Raw genomic sequence first — 23,123 nt, forward strand, 5'->3', positions numbered from 1 at the left:
TGTTTCAGGGAAATGTAACCTGAGAACAGCAAGAAATTCAGAAAGTGTTATTGCTGCTTCGAAACAGAAAATAAATTGTATGTGTAAATGCTTGCTGGGGGACGATGAGGGACAAAGGAGTGGTAGAGAACAGGAGAAGTGTTTGGTCTGTGGTGAGGGGAGAGGGGATTGAGGTAGAGGGATAAATAGGGAAGGCTGGTGGGAGTGGGGGGATTCAGGTTAGAAGAAGAGGGTGGAGATTAGAAGCAGTGGCGAGCCCCATTTGTGACACTGGGGAGTGAAATGGAGTAGGTGACAAGGCCAGAGGGGGTGATTACAGTGCATTCTGTCACATCTTATGCTCAATGCTCCCATTTCCTATGCTTATCAAGATCTATGGGGCCTTGTCCCTCTGGGGGGTATGAGCAACTCTCCCTGTCCCCACTCACTTGAGCTATGATCTGGGAACTGCTGGCTCTCTGAGATGTCTAAGCTCTTCCTACTACTCTCCATGTCAAGAGGGAGTGGAGATTAGGGGTGCACCAACAGAGATTTTTGGGGCTGACACTGACAGCCGATTTTTAAGGAGGCATATCGGCCAATACTGATCCAAGTTCTGATACCAGCCCAGCAGCTTGAAGCGCTGTGTGCAGCTGGTAAGTCTGGTGTGGTGGAAGGGGAAGGGGATTGAGATCAAGGCCCCTGTAGTGAGGGAGGAGTGGGACTGAGGCTGCGGAAGGTGAGGTGGGCACGGGATAGAGCCGTGACTCATCCAGGGGCTGTGGGGAAGGAGTAGAGATCAGCTCCCACTGCTGCACACCACTCATCTGGGAGCCACTCGTCCGGCAGCTCATTCAGTGCTTGCCTGCTCATCCAGTGGCTCCTGCTGTTGCTCCTGCCACTTGTCCGGGAGGACTTGGGGGTGGGGGGGCATATGCCCCCCAGATCTGTGCGGGGCAGGCTGGGGCTGGGGCTGAGCCAAGGTCTTCCCAGCAGGGCAGGCCTATGCTCAGGGTGAGTGGCAGCGGTGCTGGGAAGGGACGGGGGGGAGGGGGTGCGTGCTGTAGCCACCCCAAAATTTGCCACAGCCCCCTCCCACTGCAGCCAGGCCTGAGCATAGCCCCGCCCTGTCCTGCCAGGAAGAACTTGTCACAGCCCTGGCCCCAGCCTGCCCAGCACAGATCTGTACCCCTCACCCCCATGCCTTCTAGGATGAGTTGCAGAAGCAGCAGTGGGAGTCTCTGGATAAGCGGATGAGCTGCCAGACAAGCAGCTCCTGGACAAGTGGAGCGCAGCAGCAGGAGCCGCCCCACCACCCCCTCTCTGCTCCCCCCAAGACGAGCCACAGCTCTATCCTGCACCCACCTCACCCTGACTTAGCAGTGCTTGCCTCTGCCCCACTCCTCCCTTACTGTGTGGGCTTTGATCTGCTCCCCCATGCCCCCTTCTCTCCCCTCCCCCCTTCCACCACACCAGACTCCAGCTGGAGGCAGCTCTCCAAGCTGCCAGGCTGTGCTTCTCGCCACCTATGCTGCACTGTGGCTGCGCGCATGCACAGGACTTTTATTGGCCAACTTATCGGCCTGATACGGTCGATTTCCAATACAGACAACTTTCTTTATATTGGTGCCAATGCAATATTGGACTGATGTTTCAGTGCGCCTCTAGTGGAGACTGTCACTGTGGAATCTGTCCCCCATCTTCTGTTCTTCAACAGAAGCTTGAGTCCCTCTCCATGCCACAGGTGTACACACTCCTACCTATTCCAGTCCTTCTGGGGCTGGAAGAAGAGGAGAGGAGAGGAGTGACTAGGACAAGCAGCTGAGTGACTGAGTTAGGGGCCTGGCAGCGACACCCAACAAGGAGTCCTTGTGGGTGGGGATTTACAGTGCATACAGAACTTTGTTCACTGTGCAGTTTGGACCATGTAACCAAGGAAGTGCACATCCCCTGGCTTCTAAACTGCTAATGGTTTAATGGTATATGAAGGGGGTGGTCAGCAGGAAATAGGGATTGGGGGTATAAACTGTTGCAGGGAAGGGGAGGAGAAGGTAATAAAACCATAAAGATTTTGAGGCAATTTCTATCACTGGCCATCTATATGCTCCAGACACTTCAAAGCATGACCATAAGGTTATCATTCTATGATTTTCTTTCTTAATCTTCCATAGCGCCTCATACATTCCAAGTTTTTTACAGACATAACCCATTTTCACCACACTTCTGTGAGGTAGGTGGATAAATATCAGTGTTGCCTCTCTCATGCAGGATTTGCTCAAGGTCAAGTGCTGAGTCAGTGACATCCAGGATTAGAACAGAATCTGTCTTGCCTCACAAACTTATGACCATTCCATGTTTTGCTATCTTCTCAGCACTGTTTCATTTCTTTCCTTAACACAGTTACTTCCACCTAAAAATGCTGCTGGGTTTTTGGCTGTAGCTGTCGACAGGGAGTCTTCCTTGGAGTCTCAGACCAGCAGAGACTCCCTATGCCTGACAAAGGGTGACTGCACCCAAAAGCTTGCTAAGAACTTTTTTCAAACTTCTCAGTTGGTCTAATAAAAGCTATCACATCTATCCAAAGAACCTTGCCCACCTAAAGATGGTATCCTTACCTCCAAGTGCTTTAATGCTAAATTCAGAGGTCTGTGCTCTGTATTCAACACTTTCTCAGCTTGTCTAAGTCCTGTTGGCAGTTAAGAAAATAAGAGGAAGAAGAAGCACATCAAAGGGTTTTGGCAATGCAATCTGAAGCAATTAAATGCGTTATAGCTAAGGTGGAGTCTGAATCTTTGGAAAATGTTTGGTGTGGTTTATACTGTGTAAAATGTTGTAGACATGAACTATCAGTTTGGGAAAACATTTTGTGAAATACTCAGCAGGCTCCTTAATTATTTCCTTCACCCTGCAACAAAAAACAATTGATTTTTAGTAAGGCATGCTAATCAGCCAAAACTTGTCAAGAGAAAAAACCAAGCACTCTAGTTTCCCAATTTCTTTTCTTACAGCATAAGAGCTATTTCAGGGACTTTCTAAAAACAAGGTAGAATTTCCTAGAAATGTATGATCAATCCAGTGTGACCAGGCATCTGCAGCATGTGCAGGGAGCTGAGCTGACCATGTGCCATATAGACACAGAGGATGTGACTGCACTCCTGCCTTGCCATGAACCTAGGTGCCTGTGAGCTCTCACGCTGATCTAGAGAGCTACTGCTCATTAGGGCTGTGCAAAGCTTCAGGTGGCGATTCGATTAGGAGGAGATTCAGCCTGATTTGGTGGCTGTATCTCCAAATCTGACTCAAATCGGGGACCAGTAAAAGGTCCAAATCGATTCAAAGCTCTCCGAATCTTCGGAAAAGATTTGGAGAGCTTTGCTGATTCGGGCATTCCCTGCTGGCTGCAGCAGGGAGCTGGAACCCGACTCCATGACAGTAAGTAGGGGCAGGGGAGGGGGGCCTGGAGGAGGGAGAAGGGGACCATGGGGGACCCCTGCCAGGCCCCATCCCCTGCCTGCTTCCCCAGCCCCTGCCCCCCCATGGCTGCTCCGCCCGCCCCAGCTCCCAACCCTTTAAAAAAAAGCCCCCACTCATTGGGTGCTGCTCAGTGGGGTGGCGATCCCCGCTGCCCCCACTGCATGGGGCACTCTGCCATAAGTCCCCCAACCCCCTCCACTGTCCTAGGTCCCTCCATGACTGTCCTGCCTGCCCCATCTCTAGCCCTTTAAGGAAAAAAAAACGAAACCCCCCTGGACTCGCAGGCTCCTGCAGCAGCCTTGGGACTTCGGGGGGGGGGACATGGAAGAGCTCCACCATGTGGCAGGGGGGCAGTGAGGAACATGTCCCGCGAGGCAGGAACCAGTGAGTCCAGAGGAGGGGGTTTCTTAAAGGGCCGGAGCTGAGGTGGGTGGGGCAACCACGGGGGGGCTAGGACAGTGGAGGGGGTGGGTCAGGGAGCTCGTGCAGAGCTCTCCATGCACAGTGGGAGAGTGGGGGGCAGCAGGGATGCCCTCCCCACCCAGCAGCATCTGGTGAGTTGGGGCTTTTTTCTTTTTTTCCAAGTGCCAAGAGCTGGGGTGGGCAGGGCAACTATTGCCAGGCTGGGAGAGCAGGCGGGGGATGGGGCCTTCATGATCTGGAGATTTGGCAGCAGCCGAATCTCTGAATCAGATTCGGCTAAATTGATTTGGTACAGTGATTTGAATCACTGAATAGAATCACTGTCCCCCAAATCAGCCGAATCTGCATTTGAAGCAAATACTAGCCGCTTCGCACAGGCCTACTGCTCATCCCGATGCTGAATTCAGCAGGGGGCAAGGTGGGGTGAGGAAGGGTGGACAGCAGTGGTGCTCACTTCCTTGGCTCTGAAGCTGTATGAAAGTCAGGGCTCCAGCTAGAGTTTGTGTTGATTAGCTGGTGAACTCAGAGCTCCTGGCACATGTGCCACACAACTCAAGGAGGGTGGGGCTGCCCCACTGTCCCTCTTCTAGATATGCTCCTGGATGTGACCTTGTCTGCTAATCCTCCCCATTCTTTCCACCCCTCAGAACTAATCACTTCATGGGTAAAGAGCCGTTTAACTATGGGAATGAGAAGGGTTTTCCTACTCTCCTGAAAGCTGTCTGAATATTGGGGGAGAGGCTGTCTGATCGGCACTCAGATCACTTTTGCTGGATGTGGATAACCACGCTAGAAAGCCATATCTGAGGTAACATGTCCTCAGCCATGTGCATCAAAACCCTGGGGTCATATCCCAGGGCTTTTTGTGCTGTAGTAAGATGGGTTGCTGTATGTGTGGGGTTTTTTCCCTAAGAAATTGAAGGAGAACTTATCTATCCTTCTCAGCCCATTGGGAAAACTGTGGGAGAGGCATCAGAGGACTGTCTATACCCAAGTGGAATTAGCCTGCGTCCTCGCTGGAGAGCGCATGGGTTATTGAAAGCCTTATTTGAACTTTCTGGGTCAGACAGCATGTCTGAGATGAAAGCACCCCTAAGGCACCTCCATCTACCAGACAGTTCTTCCATACATAAGCATACTTATATGACCTTGGTGATTTAGAAGCAAAATCAAAATTCCCGGAGGTAAGCATCTGAAGCAGGTAAACTCAATACCTTCGGGTGGGTGAGCATGGATTATCTAGTTTCCTTCCTACAGGGACTGTCTTAGGCATGCTACGTCTTCTGCTTAGCTACGTAGCACTGCGCTGCTGTGGAGGGGCATCCATTCATCATCTGACTAAACTTTAGTTTATCGAAATGATAGAGTATCAAAAAACTGTTCCCCCTGATCCCCCATCCTAATTATACACTCCTGGACTCCTAAAAGAAAATCATATTGAAAAAGGGCTTCTTGCTTTTAGACCTACTAGGGCTTGCAAACTGCAGATAAAGATTTCCAGGGATTGTATCTTCAGGACATGGAATATGGAGTATAAAGTAATCACTCACTTTTCATCCTTCTCTTCAAAATGCTCTCCCATGTTCCTGATGAACTTCAGCAGGTCTGTGGTGCAGTTCTCATAGTATTCATTCACACTCCTGGTCTCAGTCTCGTTTTCATTCCTGTTCTTATTCTTTTGGTTATCTGCCTTATTGATCTCGTTCCTGTTTTCATTCTTGTTCTTGTTTTTTTTCTTGTTCTTGTTCCTGTCCATGCTGTCAAGAACCTGTTTATCAATCTGAAATAAACACTCTGGATTATTCCACCTCTGTCATTCATCATAAATAGTATCATCCCTTCTGCAATGAACTGATGTCATCTCCTTCTATGTAAATATAATGTAAATATACTTCTCAAAGAAGTATTAACATCCTGTTGCACTAATATTAAAAGGTATATTTACCAACATGTGAAATGTGTTTCTCAACCTACAAAATATGGTAGACTTGAGGATGTTACTGTACATAAAGTCTGATAAATATTAAGAAAGTGGTGCTCAACCTCTGGCCCATGGATCAGTTGTGGCCTGCAGAGCCATGTCATCTGGCTCATGGGTTTCCGGAAATGTGGTGGCAGGAAAGCAATGGCAACAGTAATTGCTGTTCCCTCCTGCCAAATTTCTGGACCTGTGGGGAGCCTCACAGGCTAGATCAGTGTTTCCCAACCAGGGTGCCAGGGCACAAAAGTGTGCCATCTGAAAGGTAAGCCGCAGAATTTTGACATGGCAATGAGCTACAATATGTATGAGGATGGGGAATACCTTAATAGGTGTGCCACACAACATTTTTATTAGTGTAAGTGTGCTTTTGGCTGGAAAAGGTTGGGAAACACTGGGCTGGATGATAGAGCCCTAAGCATTAGACTATGCCAGAATATGATGGGGCCATCACACAGATCAGTTTCATAAGCCATGTCCTCCCCAAGAAGCAAGGCAGAATGATAATTCTTCCAGCTCTATGCTGGGGAGCACCATGAGAAAACTCTGGCCACCTCATCAGAGATACCTGGACAGAGTTCCTGAAGACCCTTGTACTGTACGCTCTACCCACCTACCTAGTGGATCCATGAGTTAATCATCCCTGATGGTCCATGACACAGCAGGGGAGAACAATTATTTTGGGTGGACGGGGTGCTTAATGATTTTTGGCAAGCCATCAAGGGCCATATGGGTAGCTCTATCCCTTGATGGTTGCCCCACCCACTTGTCACCATCTTGGGACCAGAAGTCCCACCCCTAACCCCTGACCTTTGCCACCAGAAGTCCCTCCTCTTGTCCCCATTCCCCTCCCCCCCCAAATACTCCTTTGGGGGAGAGGCTGTCATCTTAGAACCGGAAAAAAACAAATCATACACTAAAAGTCAAACATCTACTATAACATACTTTAATATTATTGCAAAAACGATTTATGTCATGATTTCTGTTTCCATACTGTATATAGAGGTGATTGCATAACTCAAAAATAAATTCTTAGTGTTGTATATTGTATGTGCATGTGCCACACCCCCTCAAGCCCCCCCACTCCACACCTCACCATACACACCCATGCACATACCCACACACCACTATGCACACACACATGCACATACAATATACAACACTAAGAATTTATTTTTGAGTTATGCAATCACCTCTATATACAGTATGGAAACAGAAATCATGACATAAATAGTTTTTGTAATAATATTAAAGTGCTTCCCCCTGGTTCCCCACTCTGACAGCCCAATTCAGAGACGTCTGACTTTGCTGAATCAGCTTGACGTGCATCTTCTAACTGAGGGACTATTGATAAGTTACTAACCAAGTGGAAACTCTTGGTTAATTTCTTTATCTGTTTTATTATTACTATCAATTTTAATTTGTATTATGTTGTCTGTTTATTAGCTTAACCTTTTTACTAACTGTCATATGTGCAAACTATATCTTTTGTTGTCGTAAGTAAAATTTATTCTTTTTATAAGTAAAAATTGTCATTGTTTTCCCTCCCAACACGACCTCCTCAATACTGAACCAAAATAGCCCAGTGGCTAATAAAGTTGCAATTCTCAGTCAGTCTGCAACTGGGGGACAGTGATCACCTAAAAGTACAATTCAACATAAGGCGTCGAGTGGGTAAGGTAACTAGTAGGGTGAACGTGCTGGACTTTAGGAAAGCTGATTTCAGTGAACTCAGGCGATTAGTGAAGGACGCACTGCAGAGTAGTAGTTTTGAAATGATGGGAGCCCAAGAAGGGTGGCTGTGCCTTAAGGAAGCTATCCTTCGAGCACAAAGCGAGACGATCCCCGTGCGAGGTAAAAGAGGGAAAGGGGCCAGGAGGCTTCCCTGGCTGACCAGAGAAATCCAGGGCAGACTAAGGGCCAAAAGGGGAGCACATAAAAAGTGGAAACAGGGAGAGATCACCAAAGAGGCATATACCTCTTCTGCTCGTGCTTGTAGGGAGGCAGTTAGACAGGCCAAAGCTACCATGGAGCTGAGGATGGCAACCCAAGTAAAAGACAATAAGAAATTGTTTTTTAGATATATAGGGAGTAAAAGGAAGGCCCAGGGAGGAATAGGACCCCTGCTAAATGGGCAGAAACAATTGGTGACGGACAGAGGGGACAAGGCTGAACTCCTCAACGAGTTCTTCGCCTCAGTGTTCCTAAGCGAGAGGCATGACAAGTCTCTCACTGGGAGTGTAGGGAGGCAGCAGCAAGGCACCAGACTTCCATGCGTGGACCCTGAGGTGGTGCAGGGTCACTTGGAAGAACTCGATGCCTTTAAGTCCGCAGGCCCGGATGAGCTCCATCCGAGGGTACTGAAGGCACTGGCCGACATCATTGCAGAGCCACTGGCGGGAATATTTGAACGCTCGTGGCGCACGGGTCAAGTCCCGGAGGACTGGAAAAGGGCCAATGTGGTTCCCATTTTCAAGAAGGGGAGGAAGGAGGACCCGGGCAACTATAGGCCAGTCAGTCTCACCTCCATCCTTGGCAAAATCTTTGAAAAAATCATCAAGGCTCACATTTGTGAGAGCCCGGCAGGACAAATTATGCTGAGGGGAAACCAGCACGGGTTCGTGGCAGGCAGATCGTGCCTGACCAATCTAGTCTCTTTTTATGACCAGGTCCCAAAACGCCTCGACACAGGAGGAGGGGTGGATGTTGTATACTTGGACTTCAGGAAGGCCTTTGATACGGTATCCCACCCCATACTGGTGAACAAGTTAAGGGGCTGTGACTTGGATGACTGCACAGTCCGGTGGGTGGAGAATTGGCTGGAGGGTCGCACCCAGAGAGTCGTGGTGGATGGGTCGGTTTCGACCTGGAAGAGTGTGGGCAGTGGGGTCCCGCAGGGCTTGGTGCTTGGACCGATACTCTTTAATGTCTTCATCAGCGACTTGGACGAGGGGGTGAAATGTACTCTGTCCAAGTTTGCAGATGACACTAAGCTATGGGGCGAAGTGGACACGCCGGAGGGCAGGGAACAGCTGCAAGCAGACCTGGACAGGTTAGACAAGTGGGCAGAAAACAACAGAATGCAGTTCAACAAGGAGAAATGCAAAGTGCTGCATCTAGGGAGGAAAAATGTCCAGCACACCTACAGCCTAGGAAATGACCTGCTGGGTGGCACGGAAGTGGAAAGGGATCTTGGAGTCCTACTGGACTCCAAGATGAACATGAGTCGGCAGTGTGACGAAACCATCAGAAAAGCCAATGGCACTTTATCGTGCATCAGCAGATGCATGACAAATAGGTCCAAGGAGGTGATACTTCCCCTCTATCGGGCGCTGGTCAGACCGCAGCTGGAGTACTGCGTGCAATTCTGGGAGCCGCACTTCAAGAAGGATGCGGATAACCTGGAGAGGGTCCAGAGAAGGGCCACTCGTATGGTTAAGGGCCTGCAGGCCAAGCCCTACGTGGAGAGATTAGAGAAACTGGACCTTTTCAGCCTCCGCAAGAGAAGGTTGAGAGGCGACCTGGTGGCTGCCTATAAGTTCGTCAGGGGGGCACAGAAGGGAATTGGTGAGTATTTATTCACCAAGGCACCCCCGGGGGTTACAAGAAATAATGGCCACAAGCTAGAAGAGAGCAGATTTAGACTGGATATTAGGAGGAACTTCTTCACAGTTCGAGTGGCCAAGGTCTGGAACGGGCTCCCAAGGGAGGTGGTACTCTCCCCTACCCTGGGGGTATTCAAGAGAAGGTTGGATGTGTATCTAGCTGGGGTAATGTAGGCCCAGCACTCTTTCCTGCTTATGCAGGGGGTCGGACTCGATGATCTATTGAGGTCCCTTCCGACCCTAGCATCTATGAATCTATGAATCTATAAACTGATATACTCACAGTCCCCAGCTGGCCTGTGACAGTCCCCAGAGGCTACAGAAGCAACCTGCCTAGAAGCTGTGTGCTGGCCAGGCTGTGTGCCCTTCCACCCACGAGGGTGGGAGCAAGGCGCAATACGGTATGGTTAAGGCTGTGTGTGCTCAGGGTGTGTTGCTCCCACCCTTGTGGGCAGAACTGGTGGGCGAGGTATAATTCATTGGGGGGCAGCATGGGCCAGATGAAAGTGCTTTGTGGGCTGAATCCAGCCGGCAAGCCATATGTTGCCTGCCTCTTGCACTATAGCATGATAGAGAAGTAGCTCTTGTGGCTGATATATTGACCCGCTGTACCCTGGGCACAGAATGGGAATATAGGTGCCATCAGTGTTCCTGATGCAGTTTGGAAAACCCATACAGGCAATTCAGTTATGACCTCCTGTGGGCTGGAGAGATGAAGGGACTTCAGTGCACCTTCAGGGCTGGTATGGCAAACTTCCCAGACAGCTGATCCAGCTGTGGACTTTCCCATGCCAGAGTGGTTCGCAACAGACCAGAAGCTATGGGGAGGGGGGCAGGTGCCAGCTTCCAGACAGTAACTCCCACCTGCTTTTCCATGGTCATGGGCACCCTCATGTTGACAGCTTGTCTCTGGAGCAAAGGGGCCAGCCCAGTGCAGATCTCTGTGGAAGTGGCATAGTTTATTCTGAAGTTCTGCTGCTAGTGATTCTCTTCCCAGGTTCCCAGGACTATCAGTTACTGCTTATGCCTCTGGCCCAGAAGTAGCAGTACATGGTCTGTAGGTGGTCCCAAAGAAAGCTGTTTTCATAAATTCATAGAAAATGAGGGTTGGAAGGGACCTCAGGAGGTCATCTAGTCCAACCCCCTGCTCAAAGCAGGACCATTCCCAACTAGAACATCCCAGCCAAGGCTCTGTCAAGCTGGATCTTAAAAACCTCCATGGATGGAGATTCCACAACCTCTTTGGGTGTCCTGTTCCAGTGTTTTACTATCCTCCTTGTGAAAAAGTTGTTCCTAATACCTAACCTAAACTTCTCTTGCTGCAACTTGAGACAAATGTTCCTTGTTTTGTCATCTCCCACCACTAGTGTCTCCTATTATTTCATTCTCTGGTGTAAAGCTCCCAGGCATGGACAGCACATTACATAGTGTAAGGAGGAGCCTTTTGAATACCAGGGTCATGGTGCTTCTAGCTGCTGTGATAGAGCATGCTAGCTGGCTGATAAGTTGGAAGAGGACAGTTAGTCTGGCCAAGTAAGCCAACACTACTGTAAGAAGGAGAGCAGAGCTGGCATTTCACAGCGCTGCTCAGTGCAAGTCTGGAAAATAAGGAAATGTTAACAGTCCATTACCAGCTTCCACCATGAAGGCAATGAACATGAAAATAATCAGCCCTGGAATGACAGGAAGCCCCAAGCAAAAGTGTCGGGGTCAAATCCTCCTAAGGGTGTGCTGTTGTGTTGCTCAGTTGTTCTCAGAAACTTCAGGGGGATTGTGGCCAAGAAGCATGTTGGGCTGCCTTCTCATCAGGCTCCACAACTGCAGAGCACCACAGCACCAGCAGTCCCATTATGAAGCTCATTAGCTAGGCGGGCATGTACCTGTATATAGTACTGAAGCTCTCCAAAATTGAAGCACTTTAAATAGGGTGGGATTTGAAGCTGTTCACACATCTGTTAACACTCTTCTCACAAATCTGGATTTAGATGGAGTTACTTTTCTAGTTAACGGAGCATGTAAGGCTTTAGGGATAGCTTCTCCCCTTACCCTGGATCTGTCCACAGTAGAAGAAATTTACCTCTTTAGTCCAGTCATGGAAAGGATCTGGATCATGATTCAGAATTTTCACTATCTTGCTCTGTTTGTTTTCATGCTTAGTGTTGCGTACTTTGATGTCCTCCTCATTCCCAACATCCCTCAAGAACCTGTACCTACTGTGGAAACAAAGAGGTCCTGGCAGTTATTCTTGAGTCTGTTTGCAGTGAGGGCCAACAAATTTACATTTCAAGAACCTGCAATTTGTATTCATGGCACTTACATAAGTGTGCTCCAAAAAAAGGGATGTTGTTTCAAATTTCCCAGTGTTTGTCCAACTGGAGAAACTAGATTTTTTATAAGATCCACAGTCTCCTCATAATCATTCACATTATCTGGACACATCACCACCAAATCTTTTCTATCGGTTTCCTCAAAAACAACTTTACCCTTTGCCGCAAGATACAGGACCAGTCTTCCAAGTGCCTAGGTATGAAAACAAGTGACTGTTGCATTTCAGGACACCCAGCTTCTCAAAGGAAAACAGAGGCAGAAGCAGTGTTTTAAAATAGGCACTTAGTGAATATGTATGCATAAACACATATACAGCAGCAATAATGACTCCATTTTAAGTGGATGCCACTAGAGTAGAAGCTATATACTTCACAGAGTTAAGTTCTTAACCTTCTCTGTGAAGCTGAGGGTTTGTGAACTGGAACTACAAGCCAAAACAAATGGATGTGGAGAACTAAAGATGTATGCTGACTACTTACACAAGTTTTTTATTTCAAAGGGCACTGCTTCCCTAATCAACAGGGATCCTGGTTTTCCATTTCCCATGGAAAAACAGAGAAAACCACAGATTTCCCGTTTTTATCAGGCAAACATGGATTTTCGCTTTTAGAAGAGAAACCCATGTATTTCCCCCTTTGCAAAGAGATCTTCAGGTTGGCAGAGTTCCAGCCTACAAGAGCTGTTTGCAAAAGGTGTGGGGAAACCCTCAACCCTGCTGGGAGGGGAAGGGAATGGGGAGGGAAGGGCCCAACACTTACACTTCCTGGAGGCTGCTTCAGGCTCACTCTTCTTGCTGGAGGTGTGGGGCTTGAGGGTTGCAGGGCTAGAGCACAGCTATGGTTCTGCTTAGTAGCCACGAGAATCTGTGTCCACTGAACTAAAAGCCACAGCAAGCAGCTGAGTGACTGGTTCTTAACTCAGCAACCCACTGCAAACTAAGTGAGTTGTGAACAATCCCTCTACAGAAGAATCCAAGTTCTACTGTGTTACATGGCCTGCTACCGTGAAGACACAATGGAAGAATAGGAAGTGATTTCTAAAGGTCACAGGCAAACATTTCATTTCTAATCACTGCCATTTAATTGTCTTGTGTCTCTTGCCATCTGGGAATTCCCAGGAATCCTGGTGTTCCCCTTTTGAAAGTATAGAGAGAAGGGGGTGACTTTCCTCAAGATATCAAAATAAATTAATAAAGAGTGAGGAAAGAACATGAATTTTGAAGCATAACATTGATTTGAACAGAAGTTACCTCCATGTCTTTTCTTATAAGATTGCTTTCTCCTTCAGTTAATTCTTCACTCTTATCAAAATCTGCCAAGTGGATTTTACCATCAGCATCTGACAAAAAAAAATCCCCCCCAATCAGAAAAACAAGTGAGCCTGTTTTCTTTTCTGTTGTGTTCCACCTCTAATACTGGCTGGAATTATTTCCTTGTCTCATAAGTCTTTTGTAGGGTGTTCAGTGGAATAAAATCAAAAAGAGGAAAGAACTAGTGCAAACTAGTTTCTGTACTCAACCCTTTCCACCCCTTCCCAAGTTCACACATGTATACACACACACACGTGTGAAAACATACCCCCATTCTTCATCTATAAAGATCATTACATTGCTATTAATATAAAGTCAGTTATAAATGCCCAGCTTTCTTAGAGGGAAATAGAGTCAAAATGGTAAGAAAACAGATGCTAACCTATCAAAATGTTCCGTGGATGCAAATCCTGGTGACCAAATCCAGATGCGTGTAGTTCTTCCACTGCCTCAAAGATTGTGTAAAGAATGCGTTGGCAGCTAATTTCATTCTCTGGTGCACTCAGGTATTCTTCAAGGTTCTTCTCACACAGAGAGAGGCACAAGTACAGACAGCCGTTATCATCCTCAGTGCCTAACAGCATCACTAGATTGTTCCTGGCACGACATTTTTCAAGGCATTTTTTCTCTTGTTCAGCACTTTTGGTACAAGCAAGGAATCTCTTCACAGCCACCTCTTTCCCATCATAGAGTCCCAGGTAGACCCCACCTTGAGTGGTATTCCCAATTTTGTAATTTGGGTCTATAAAGATCTTAAGTTTTCCAATCATGAGGCGATACATTGTGTAGAGTTTCTTCAACTGGTCTCCCCAGCGTTTGCTGGTGGGTGTCCAGTCTGGAAGTTCTTTTGGAATAGCCATGGCATCATATTGACGAAGAAGAGCTGCCATTTTGCTGTTATAGTTGCTAGTGGCAATGTTAATAAGGTCCCCGGTGTCTGTCCTTGCCCCCTTTTCACACAGCAGCCGTGCTATTTCATTATAGTTATTCTCTACAGCTATCATCAGTGCTGTTTTGCCCGTTTTATCTGTATAATTGATGTCAATTTCTTCCTTTTCCAATAAAGCCTTCACCAAACTTTGGCTCTTCATCTCGGTTGCTAGAATGAGGGTAGTTTTGCCTTTTTCATTCCTCCGGGTCACATCAGCACCATGTTCCAATAGGAAATGAGCAACAGACTCTTTAGTCTTCAAATTATCTGATTCTGATGAGCAGGCATAAAGCAATGCATTTCTGTTCCAGTTATCACAGATGTTCACATCAGCGTTCATATCCTCAACAAGGGCTTTTACAATTGATAAATGGCCTTTGCTAGCTGCATCCATTAAGGCTGTTTTCCCTCCTTTATTCAGTGTTCTATTTTCCTGGTTAACAACCCTCCTTAAATTCACATCAGCCCCTTTCTCATACAAGTATCTCAAAGCCGCCTCCTTGTTATGCCAAGCAGCTTCCATGAAAGCTGTGAAGCCATTGTTATCATATTCATTGATGTCTGCCCCCTTGGAAAGGAAGAGCTCTAAAAGTTTCACATTTCCCACTACCCCTGCTAAAATAAGGGGTGTAGCGCCATTGGCCTTGCAGGAGCATGGGTCAGCACCATGGTTCAAAAGAAGCTGAACCATCTCTTCACTATCTCTCTGTACAGCAGTGAGCAGAGGTGTCCAACCATGATCTACCTTAGCATTGACATCTGCACCTTCTTTCAAAAGCTGCTGCACTCCCTCTATTGAAAGAGATCTGACAGCATCGTTTAGCTGAGAGGATTTGTTTGCTGCCATTTGTTTTTGGAGAAGGCTGATGCCTCTGGCTAGCTGTTTTCAGTGGCCTTCCTGAATGTCAGAATAAGTACATATGCTCTTGTTCTTCTACACTGCTTGTAGATGGAGATTCCCTCCAACAGAAGTAATTCCGAGGATTCCCTTTAAGAAGGAAGGTACAGGTGTTTCACATACATTACCTGCTTAGCAAGGCAAGACAATGATCCTGTTTATCAATCTTAATATTTCACAATTACACTCGAAAGCTACTGATAGCCTCTGTATCTTTCTAAAACAATTACCAGCAACGAATAATTAAAATGTCTGAATTTTTAAATGCTACTGAGAGCATCTGAGGAAATGAGCTCTTGCTCATGAAAGCTTACATTTCTCTGATTCATTTAGTCTCTACTTACTAACCTGCATCTCTACCCTGCCATTAATTACACCATGAGAGTGAACTAATCTCAGTGGGATGTTGATTTGTGCCTCACAATAGCATTTAAAAATTCAGACATCTTTTTTTACAGAATTTAAGTTCACTGGAGAGGCTGGCACTGCACCGCTACAGAAACCACAGGCCTCGCTGTGAAATCTAGGCCAAGCCTCCTACAGAATACATATGCACTTAATTACCCGCATCAGTGCCTGATACCTCTCATTCTTAGCTGCAGAGTGTAGGCACATTTGTTTTCCCCATATCTGGGCAGGTGATTGAAACCATACCCCTGTGAGCCAACGTATGAATAAACTGTTTGACAAACATCCCCACCTAAACCCTACCCATCTCTAAACCATGAGAAGCCCACATTTATCCAGAATTCTTTCCTGATCCTTTCCTTACTTTCTAAGGTCAATCCGGAAGGGATTTGATACACCGTGCACAGGGCATTCTGAGAAAGTTTATGAGAATGGTGAGTACACTTATAAATGGGTTAGTAGTTCAAAGTTAGACACATGATAGTCATGTGCAAATAAGTTTCCAGCATTATAGAAAATAAGGCTGGGGAGGGGAGGGAACGATCTAAAAACAAAATGAAAAGTGTCTCTAACGAATATAGAATTTGTATTTCTTTCCAGTAGGATTTTTATTGTCAGTCCTTTGAAGGAAAAGAAACTAAACAAATTACAACAAAAGGTTTTAATTGTTGCAGGAAAATAAAGTTCATCCTTTCTCCTGGGTGCCAGGTAGCAGTTGCTGAAGAAATGCATTATTTTAAAGGGAAACTGCCAAAGAATCTATACATCAGAATTACAGAAAAAGTTGAATGTACACAGCATGTTTCAGGTTTGCTTGTCTTCTGAGAAAACCAAATGGGTAGTCTCATGATTGTCCATTAAATAGAAACATACACACGTACACATATATCATGTTTGCAGCCTGCGTACATTTCAATTACTTGGCAGTAATCATTTTCTGCCACTTTTGTGAAGTTCAGTAAAAATAAATACTTCTCTCAGAGCAATCACAAAAGCCACAGTCCTGGTACAGAAACAAATACCAAGTGTTTCCAAATATAAAAACCTCAGGGGTTTTCAAAAAATGATGGAACAACCCAGAAGTTAAAGAAAATGCTCTCTGACAGGTTCAGGAGAGGGAGAGACCAGCAGGAGAGGGGTACTGTCTTCTCAATAGACCAGTGGACTTCTTAATCTTTGATCACTTTGGTGAAGAGCCTGTCATACAGGGCAGGTGCTGGTGACAGCTAATACCCTAACATCCCACTTCATAGATTTCATAGATTTCATAGACATTAGGGCTGGAAGGGACCTCAGAAGATCATCAAGTCCAGCCCCTCCGCCCAAAGGGCAGGAAGTCAGTTGGGGTCATAGGATCCCAGCAAGATAAGCATCCAATTTATTCCTGAAGGTGTTCAATGTAGGTACTTGAACCACCTCCGACAGCAGGTGTTACTTCTCAGCTCCATGTTCTTGGGGAACCCTGACACAGGACGCAGACTGCCTGACTCACAAAGAATCCCGTCCCCCCCCACCTAAACAGAAACTGATTAAAATGTAGTGAGAGACACATCTAAAAGCCTCCAGATAAAGCGTGACAAAAGTGAAACAACTGCACTAGGTCTCATTTGCATCCAAGATAGAACCAGATGATCATTCATTTACATGAGAGATGGAGAACAGAAAGCCTGAAGTAGAGATGCAGTGAATTCTGGGATCAGAGAAGCAGGGGAGCACTGCATGATGGGGAATCTGTGCTCCAAATGCTAGTCAATCCATGCACCCAGCTCAGCATTTATCAGACCAGTTCTAATCTGGATTTACAAAGGACTCCTCCCCTTCCCCCCCCCACACTTCTAAGCAGAGGTAAGTTTAATAGGCATCTCCGGCCGCACATCCCCCGGTTCCACTATGGGAGGCCTATTTAAACTTAATTGGCTAAAACTTGGTTGCTGGGTTAGGCAATGCTGAGGCAAGACACTGAGTCAGGAGGTATGGGCAACGTTTGAACAATGGTAAAGAGTTCATCACAGCGTCCAGCCCGTTGGAGCCCTGACCACAAGTGTTGTCATACTTTTCCTGGGACGACTGGTGGAAGTTCTCTCCACAAAAGGTTATGAACACTCTAATAATTGTCTTAAGTCTGTTAAAAGACTATAGTAAGATCTGGAAAAGTCATGCAAAGCTGAGGCTTGTTCACAAGTAAAAACCCTGATGCTGCAAGCTATCTATTGTTTCTGAAGAAACCAGGAGATATCCCATCAGTATATATGCAATCCATAGGAATGTCAAGCTGGCTCCTAAGTATGTGTTTCCTGAGTATCAATCAGTTTTCTGAGATGTTCCAACCAGATAACCCCTTGTCAAGAGAAAAGACGATTTGATTTACACTATTGAGAATGCTTGAAAGAAGCTGAACTAAAGGGATAAAAATTTGTAAAAAGCAGCAGTGTGTGTGCTGACACCACCCGCTTTCTTCTCCAGAGGCTGAAGGAGGCAGATCGTCTCCCTTCAGGGATCATGCTGAGAACTTTAACCTGTCAGCTTTGCAATCCAAGTGCCTTGGACTGGTAAGATCCCAGCTCTCTCTCTTCTCTCTCTAAGCACAGATTTCTGAACCTGAACTGTATTAGTTAAGCTTGAGCTAAGTTTCCCCAAATACTTAGTGAAACCAGAGTAATACTGTAACTGTTTGTGTTTGTTTTTCCTTTGTATGTCTATTACTGCTAGTGTCATTATATATTGCATATACTTAGCAATAAATAACTTTTATAGTCAAACTGGTGGCAACTGGGTATATTTTTCCTTCTCTACTTCTCCTTTCCCACCTGCTCTGCAGCAACACTTCTTTTACCTAAGCTTCGGGGGAGCAGGGGCGCAGCAGGCTTTTACCCGCGCATCTCTTGCCGCTCTGGAGCCTAACTGGGGCTTTTTTTCTTTCTGTTGGCAGGCCCTTTTAAAATGCTACTCCAGTGCTCACAAGCAACAGCTAGCTTTCTAATCCTTGAAGCATGACAGTGGATAGCCCTCCCAGTGTAACTTCAAGCACGCCAGGCAGCATGAAGCTGTATGTCTCCATGAGGCACAGTCCCTCCCAGTGCTCCATATTTTGGGGGGGGGGGGGGGTAAGGAAAATTTTTTGTGTCCCAAGTCAAATCAATTCCAAATCTGTGAGTTATTCAAGAACCATATGTGGCCCTGCTACCGGCAAGCATCGTTCACCACCACCTGAGGCTTCAGATGCTTCCAAATCCTTTGGCAGGCATGCAGGCCCAAGCCTGGAGGCTTGGGGTTTGGATACCCCCGAGTTTTGCTTGCCCTCAGCTGTATGGCTGCAGGAGCAAGCTAGGGAGGAGTCCCCCCTTTCCATAAAGTCCACGCATAGTGGAGATCTTCCCACTGGAAGTGAAAGGGGAGGGTGCTATGACACTTTCATGTTCCCCAGCCAGTAGGAAAACCATCTTGGTGGTCATGGTATTTCCCCTGCCAGGGAGGGCCCGCACAGCCTGCAGAAGGGCTCGCTGCAGGGGAAGCCGGCCTGTCCTCTCCTGGCCCCTGCATGCCCGGGCTCTGCCTTCTAGACCCCCCTGGGGCTCAGCGCCCTGGGCAACGGGCCAACCTAGGCAGGGGACAAGCCTCGGCGCAAGGGGCAGACTCCGCGCACCTCGGCGCTGGCAGGGAGAGAGGAAGCAACCAGAGAAAGGAAGGGAAAGGCCTTCCCGAGAGGCAGGGAAGACGCGCCGCACTTTCACTTTCCCCCCCCACCCGGGCACTGACCGAGAGGGACCTGACCCGTACATCTGGGGGGAGGAGTGGGTGCCCACCCGTGACTCCATCCCTTGCAGAGGCCGCAGGCACCCTCCCCAGCTGGGGCTGCTCCTGCCTCGATCGCGGCGCCCCCCGCCCCTGCGCCCGGGGCCGGGCAGGGGCTCCCGCCGCGCCGCACTCACCTCCCCGCGGCGCCCGCGTCTCGGCGACGGCGGGGGGCGGGGCGCGCTCGGCTACACCCCGGCGCGGGAGACCGATGACGGCATTCGTTAAAGCGGATGTTAAACGCTAGGTCCGACTGATACAGCAGTCCAGTGGGCCTTCCAAATGTAACAGTCACCGGCGTTTGGCTTCCTGTCATACAGTGACACCCCGCAATCCGTAACTGATATACGCCGGCACATTGGCGTGGTGGAAAGAAACCTGGAATAGATGAATGCCGAGGTGGCGAGCCTAGCCAGAGCGCGACAGCCTGCGGGTGTTGTAGGGTCTCCGTCCTTGGAGGTTTTTAAGACAACCTTTGCCTGGGATGATAGGGGTCGGTCCTGCTTTAAGCAGGGGGTTCGCTAAGGCTATTATACTGTCTTGATTGAAATTAATTCATCCCCAAGTCCGATGTCTTCTCTAATTTTTATACTGTACACCAGAGATTTTTGGCCAGTCCAGGCCTTTCTTGGTCTGCTGTCCGGTACCATGTAAACTAGTGCAGCCAGTCCCATGGTTGGGGTTGTTAGCAACTAAACTGGTGCTGACACCTGGGCGAGGAGGGTGTGCGGACACCCAGCAGAACTAAAAACAAGGTCTGCAAAGGGTGGATGAGCTCCCTGTGAGCCACTAGTCATCCATACCTGGAGAGGAGATGGGTGCCACCAGGTCACTCCATCCAAAGAATCACCAGTGATGCAAAGCAACTCAACTAACCTCATCAGAGTGGAGGAGGGTTGTTAAGGTGCCCCAACAGCTGCAGCAGCCTTGGGACTAACTGGACTTGACAGCAGGGGTTGACAGCATTTTGCTGCCCCAGGCCAGAGCTTGCAGCCTGGGTCCCTGCCTCAGACTGCAGATCTCTGCTCCGATGCTGTCTGCATTTACCCTCGCTGAAGAACACGAGCACAGAGAGCAGCAGAGGGCTGTGGGGGATGGTGCTGCAGAGAGGACAGGCAGCTGGGGACAGGTGTGTGCTGCCCAATCTTCTGTGCTAGGCCAGGCGGGATCAGACCTTCCCAAGCTGGATGTGACCTCTTCACAGGCTGGATTCAGCCCAGGGGCCATAGGCTGTCAACCCCTGACGTACACAGTCTTCTAGTGCCAGTCTCCTCAACCCTGTGTTTAGAGATAAAGTCACATCCTTACCTCTACTCACTAGTCCCCTCCTCATACATCCAAGAACCACACTTTTTTTGCCATACCATTGCACTGGGAGATGATGTTAAATTACGTGTCCATCATGACTTCTTAATCCTTTTCAGTTACTGCTTTCCAGTATATGGTTCCCCATTCTGTACTTATGGACTATGGTCTTTGGCTTAGATTTTCAAAGGTGTTGAGAAATGGAAAAGTCAAGGATATCTACAATCCAAGTAAATTGCTTGCATTAAATGTGTTGTTTTTTGTTTTAAGAAGACAAAATTGTGCAAATAGACACATCCACAGTGAAGTTTAGGGACATTACTAGGGCATTTGATTGGGGCATCTCCATTGGTGTACTAAGTTTACATACTTAGCTGCTCTGGTCCTCATGATCAGACAAGATAAACACTTCATTGGAACTGCCTCAATAGAGTCACAGTATAGGAAAAAGATCATAGGAAAAAATAAAATGACATAATTAAATCTTTGTGGTGAAAATATTTCAAACAATAATTTAAAGTTATTTGAGACTTTGCCTGCTTTAGTAAAAAGTCCATAGTGCCACTCCACAGTACTACAAGCACACTGTAGATATTTGACCAAATTACCACCTAAGAATTGAAGTTTACAATATTTGTTTTACAGCAGAAGATATGTCCCTCCCTGACCAGATAATGGCTCTCATTACTATAGTGTCTGAATAACTGGTAAAAGATTAATAATGTTAATCACATTAGAACTAGCAAATTATAACAGAGACCACCCCAGCGTCTTATACACGTACTAAGTCTCAATTGCTGGACTATGTGGGTCTCTGCAGGGTGGGAAAACATGGAAGTTCCCCATGGTAAAGTAGCAGCAATGGAGCTCCTCCACAATCATTGCTGCAACTTCACAATTGTCATGGTTTCTGTAATATTTATGTTAGAAATGGAGTATTGTTAGAAATGCACAGCTTGCATCTTGCACCTGATAAGAAAGAAATACGAGACTTTTTTCCTTGCCCAGCCTTGCCACAGCTTTTCTTATACTAAATCGCAGACTCTCCCCCAGCTTCTCCCTAGCCTTTCTCATGCAGATTACAGAAGCTGGAATTCAACTGACTGTGTCCTTGAAAGGGGGGGGGTTTAAACTTTTGGTGACCTATAGTACTCTCTGAGCATGCTTAATTAGCTGATGCATATTTACCTCTCCGCCCTGCATACTTAAGTAGTTAATTATAATATACATGCGATACATGTAGTGATGTAACCACATGTATGCTTGTATGAAACGGAAGTGAGCTGTAAGAGTTCCTGTTTCTGCACACGTGCCCAGGAGGAAAAAGATAAATACAGCCTGCAAAATTCCTTGGTGGGTTCAGAGTAATCTGAGTTTTTGACTCTGCTCTGACCCTATTTGCAAATACACCTTTTGTGCCATCTAATGAGTGTGTGTCTGTGATTTTGGTGGCCTCCAGAGAAACGAGCCGCTTTTAAGCATCATTTATGTCCTATGCATTGCAGTCAGTCATTTCTGGTGGAGGATCTGTTCCCATTCCTCTGCAAAGGTGGGGTGCAGCAGCTAAGCTGCTTAGGCGTGAGGAGGGATAACTGACTGCCTGATGGAGAGGTCTACTGCAGTCTTTCCTTCCACCACACAAGTGGAACTACACCCATTTTGCTGCCTCTGTAGCCTTTTCTTAGGGATTACATGGCATACAGCCATATCAACATCGAGCATACGTTCAGTGAAGGCTTATCAGCTGTCAATAAATTTACACCCGGCTGGGTAAAATAAGACAGTAAAAACTGCCTCCCTATGTCAAAAAGTATGTTGTTTTTTAGCTGTACGTATCAGTAAAAATGGCCTGAAATATTTTCCTGCTATCTTTGTTATCAGTTTTCTTCTTCCTTTTTCCACAACAAATTTAATATAATAACAAAAAGAATCAAACCAAAGCTAGGCTGTTTAGTCACTCTGATGTATAGTCACTGCATAGTCATTTTAATATGCCAACTTGACCTCAAATAATAATGTATTAAAGGACGGAATCTAAACATTGATGTGTACAGCTTTAAAGAGCAGTGACACCAGCCAAAATTGTTTTGAAAGCTCACCGTTTCACACTGCTAGAGCATTTAAAATTTTTTAATCTGCATTTATTAGATTTTAGGCTGATGTTGAAATCTTGTCAGTACACAAAAGACTAGAGCATACCAATAAAAATGTGATTATCATCATTAATCTTTTATCAGTTATTCTGACACATGGTGATGAAAACCATTATCTGGTTAAAGAGGGACATGTCAATTAACCTTGTGTTGCCGGCACAAGGTGCCCGAGGGAGGCAACAATTGGGTTTGTTGCCCGGCGTGCGTCGCACCAAATAAACACACTGGGGGAGAAGCAGACAGAGTTTATTTGAGCTCAAGTAAAAGGCACAGGGAGACTGTGTTGTCTCAAATCCTGCACACCTAACCCTGCAACAGCGAGATCTTTATACCCCGGTCAGCTTCACTGTCAGTGTTTTTCCCCCGCTAGCCCCCCCCCGCTCCTCCCTTCTCCCTCCGAGCGGTGCCCTTGCATTCCACAGATAACAGTTTTAGCTTGCCTGCTTTCCAGAAGGACAGGAGATTTGCAGGCGCCTGAGAGAAAGGGTTGCAAAGGTTGGGCAAGTGGGGGCTTTGGCTCATCTGAGCCTGGAGCAGAAG

General features: G+C 47.0%; 1 protein-coding gene across 2 annotated transcripts; it reads right to left on the reverse strand.

Annotated features, from left to right (window-relative positions):
• Positions 1-1,410: 1,410 nt before the first annotated feature.
• RNASEL (ribonuclease L) lies at positions 1,411-19,368 on the reverse strand. 2 transcript variants are annotated; one of them, XM_090048451.1, is made up of 7 exons: positions 19,263-19,368; positions 13,479-15,015; positions 13,037-13,125; positions 11,777-11,979; positions 11,537-11,672; positions 5,427-5,656; positions 1,411-2,884 (listed from the first exon to the last, which is right to left on the reverse strand). In XM_090048451.1, the coding sequence occupies exons 2-7, from the start codon at positions 14,872-14,874 to the stop codon at positions 2,752-2,754; spliced, it is 2,187 nt and encodes a 728-aa protein (XP_089904577.1). In that variant the 5' UTR covers positions 14,875-15,015; positions 19,263-19,368; the 3' UTR covers positions 1,411-2,751. The 2 variants fall into 2 exon arrangements, with proteins under 2 accessions (XP_089904577.1, XP_089904578.1); XM_090048452.1 differs by lacking the exon at positions 19,263-19,368 and adding an exon at positions 19,090-19,205.
• Positions 19,369-23,123: the final 3,755 nt, after the last annotated feature.

Source organism: Crocodylus siamensis, chromosome 5 (genome assembly GCF_052110815.1).
Source record: "Crocodylus siamensis isolate JL-2025a chromosome 5, ASM5211081v1, whole genome shotgun sequence".
In the NCBI taxonomy this organism is placed as follows: Eukaryota; Metazoa; Chordata; order Crocodylia; family Crocodylidae; genus Crocodylus; species Crocodylus siamensis.

Excerpts from the sequence above, each read along its gene's own strand:
- RNASEL (XM_090048451.1), bottom strand. The coding sequence starts at position 14,874 with ATGGCAGCAAACAAATCCTCTCAGCTAAACGATGCTGTCAGATCTCTT. Across the intron at positions 11,980-13,036 it reads TTATAAGAAAAGACATGGAG|GCACTTGGAAGACTGGTCCT; the intron begins GTAACTTCTGTT and ends TTTCATACCTAG. Across the intron at positions 11,673-11,776 it reads TTTTTTTGGAGCACACTTAT|TAGGTACAGGTTCTTGAGGG; the intron begins GTAAGTGCCATG and ends TTGTTTCCACAG.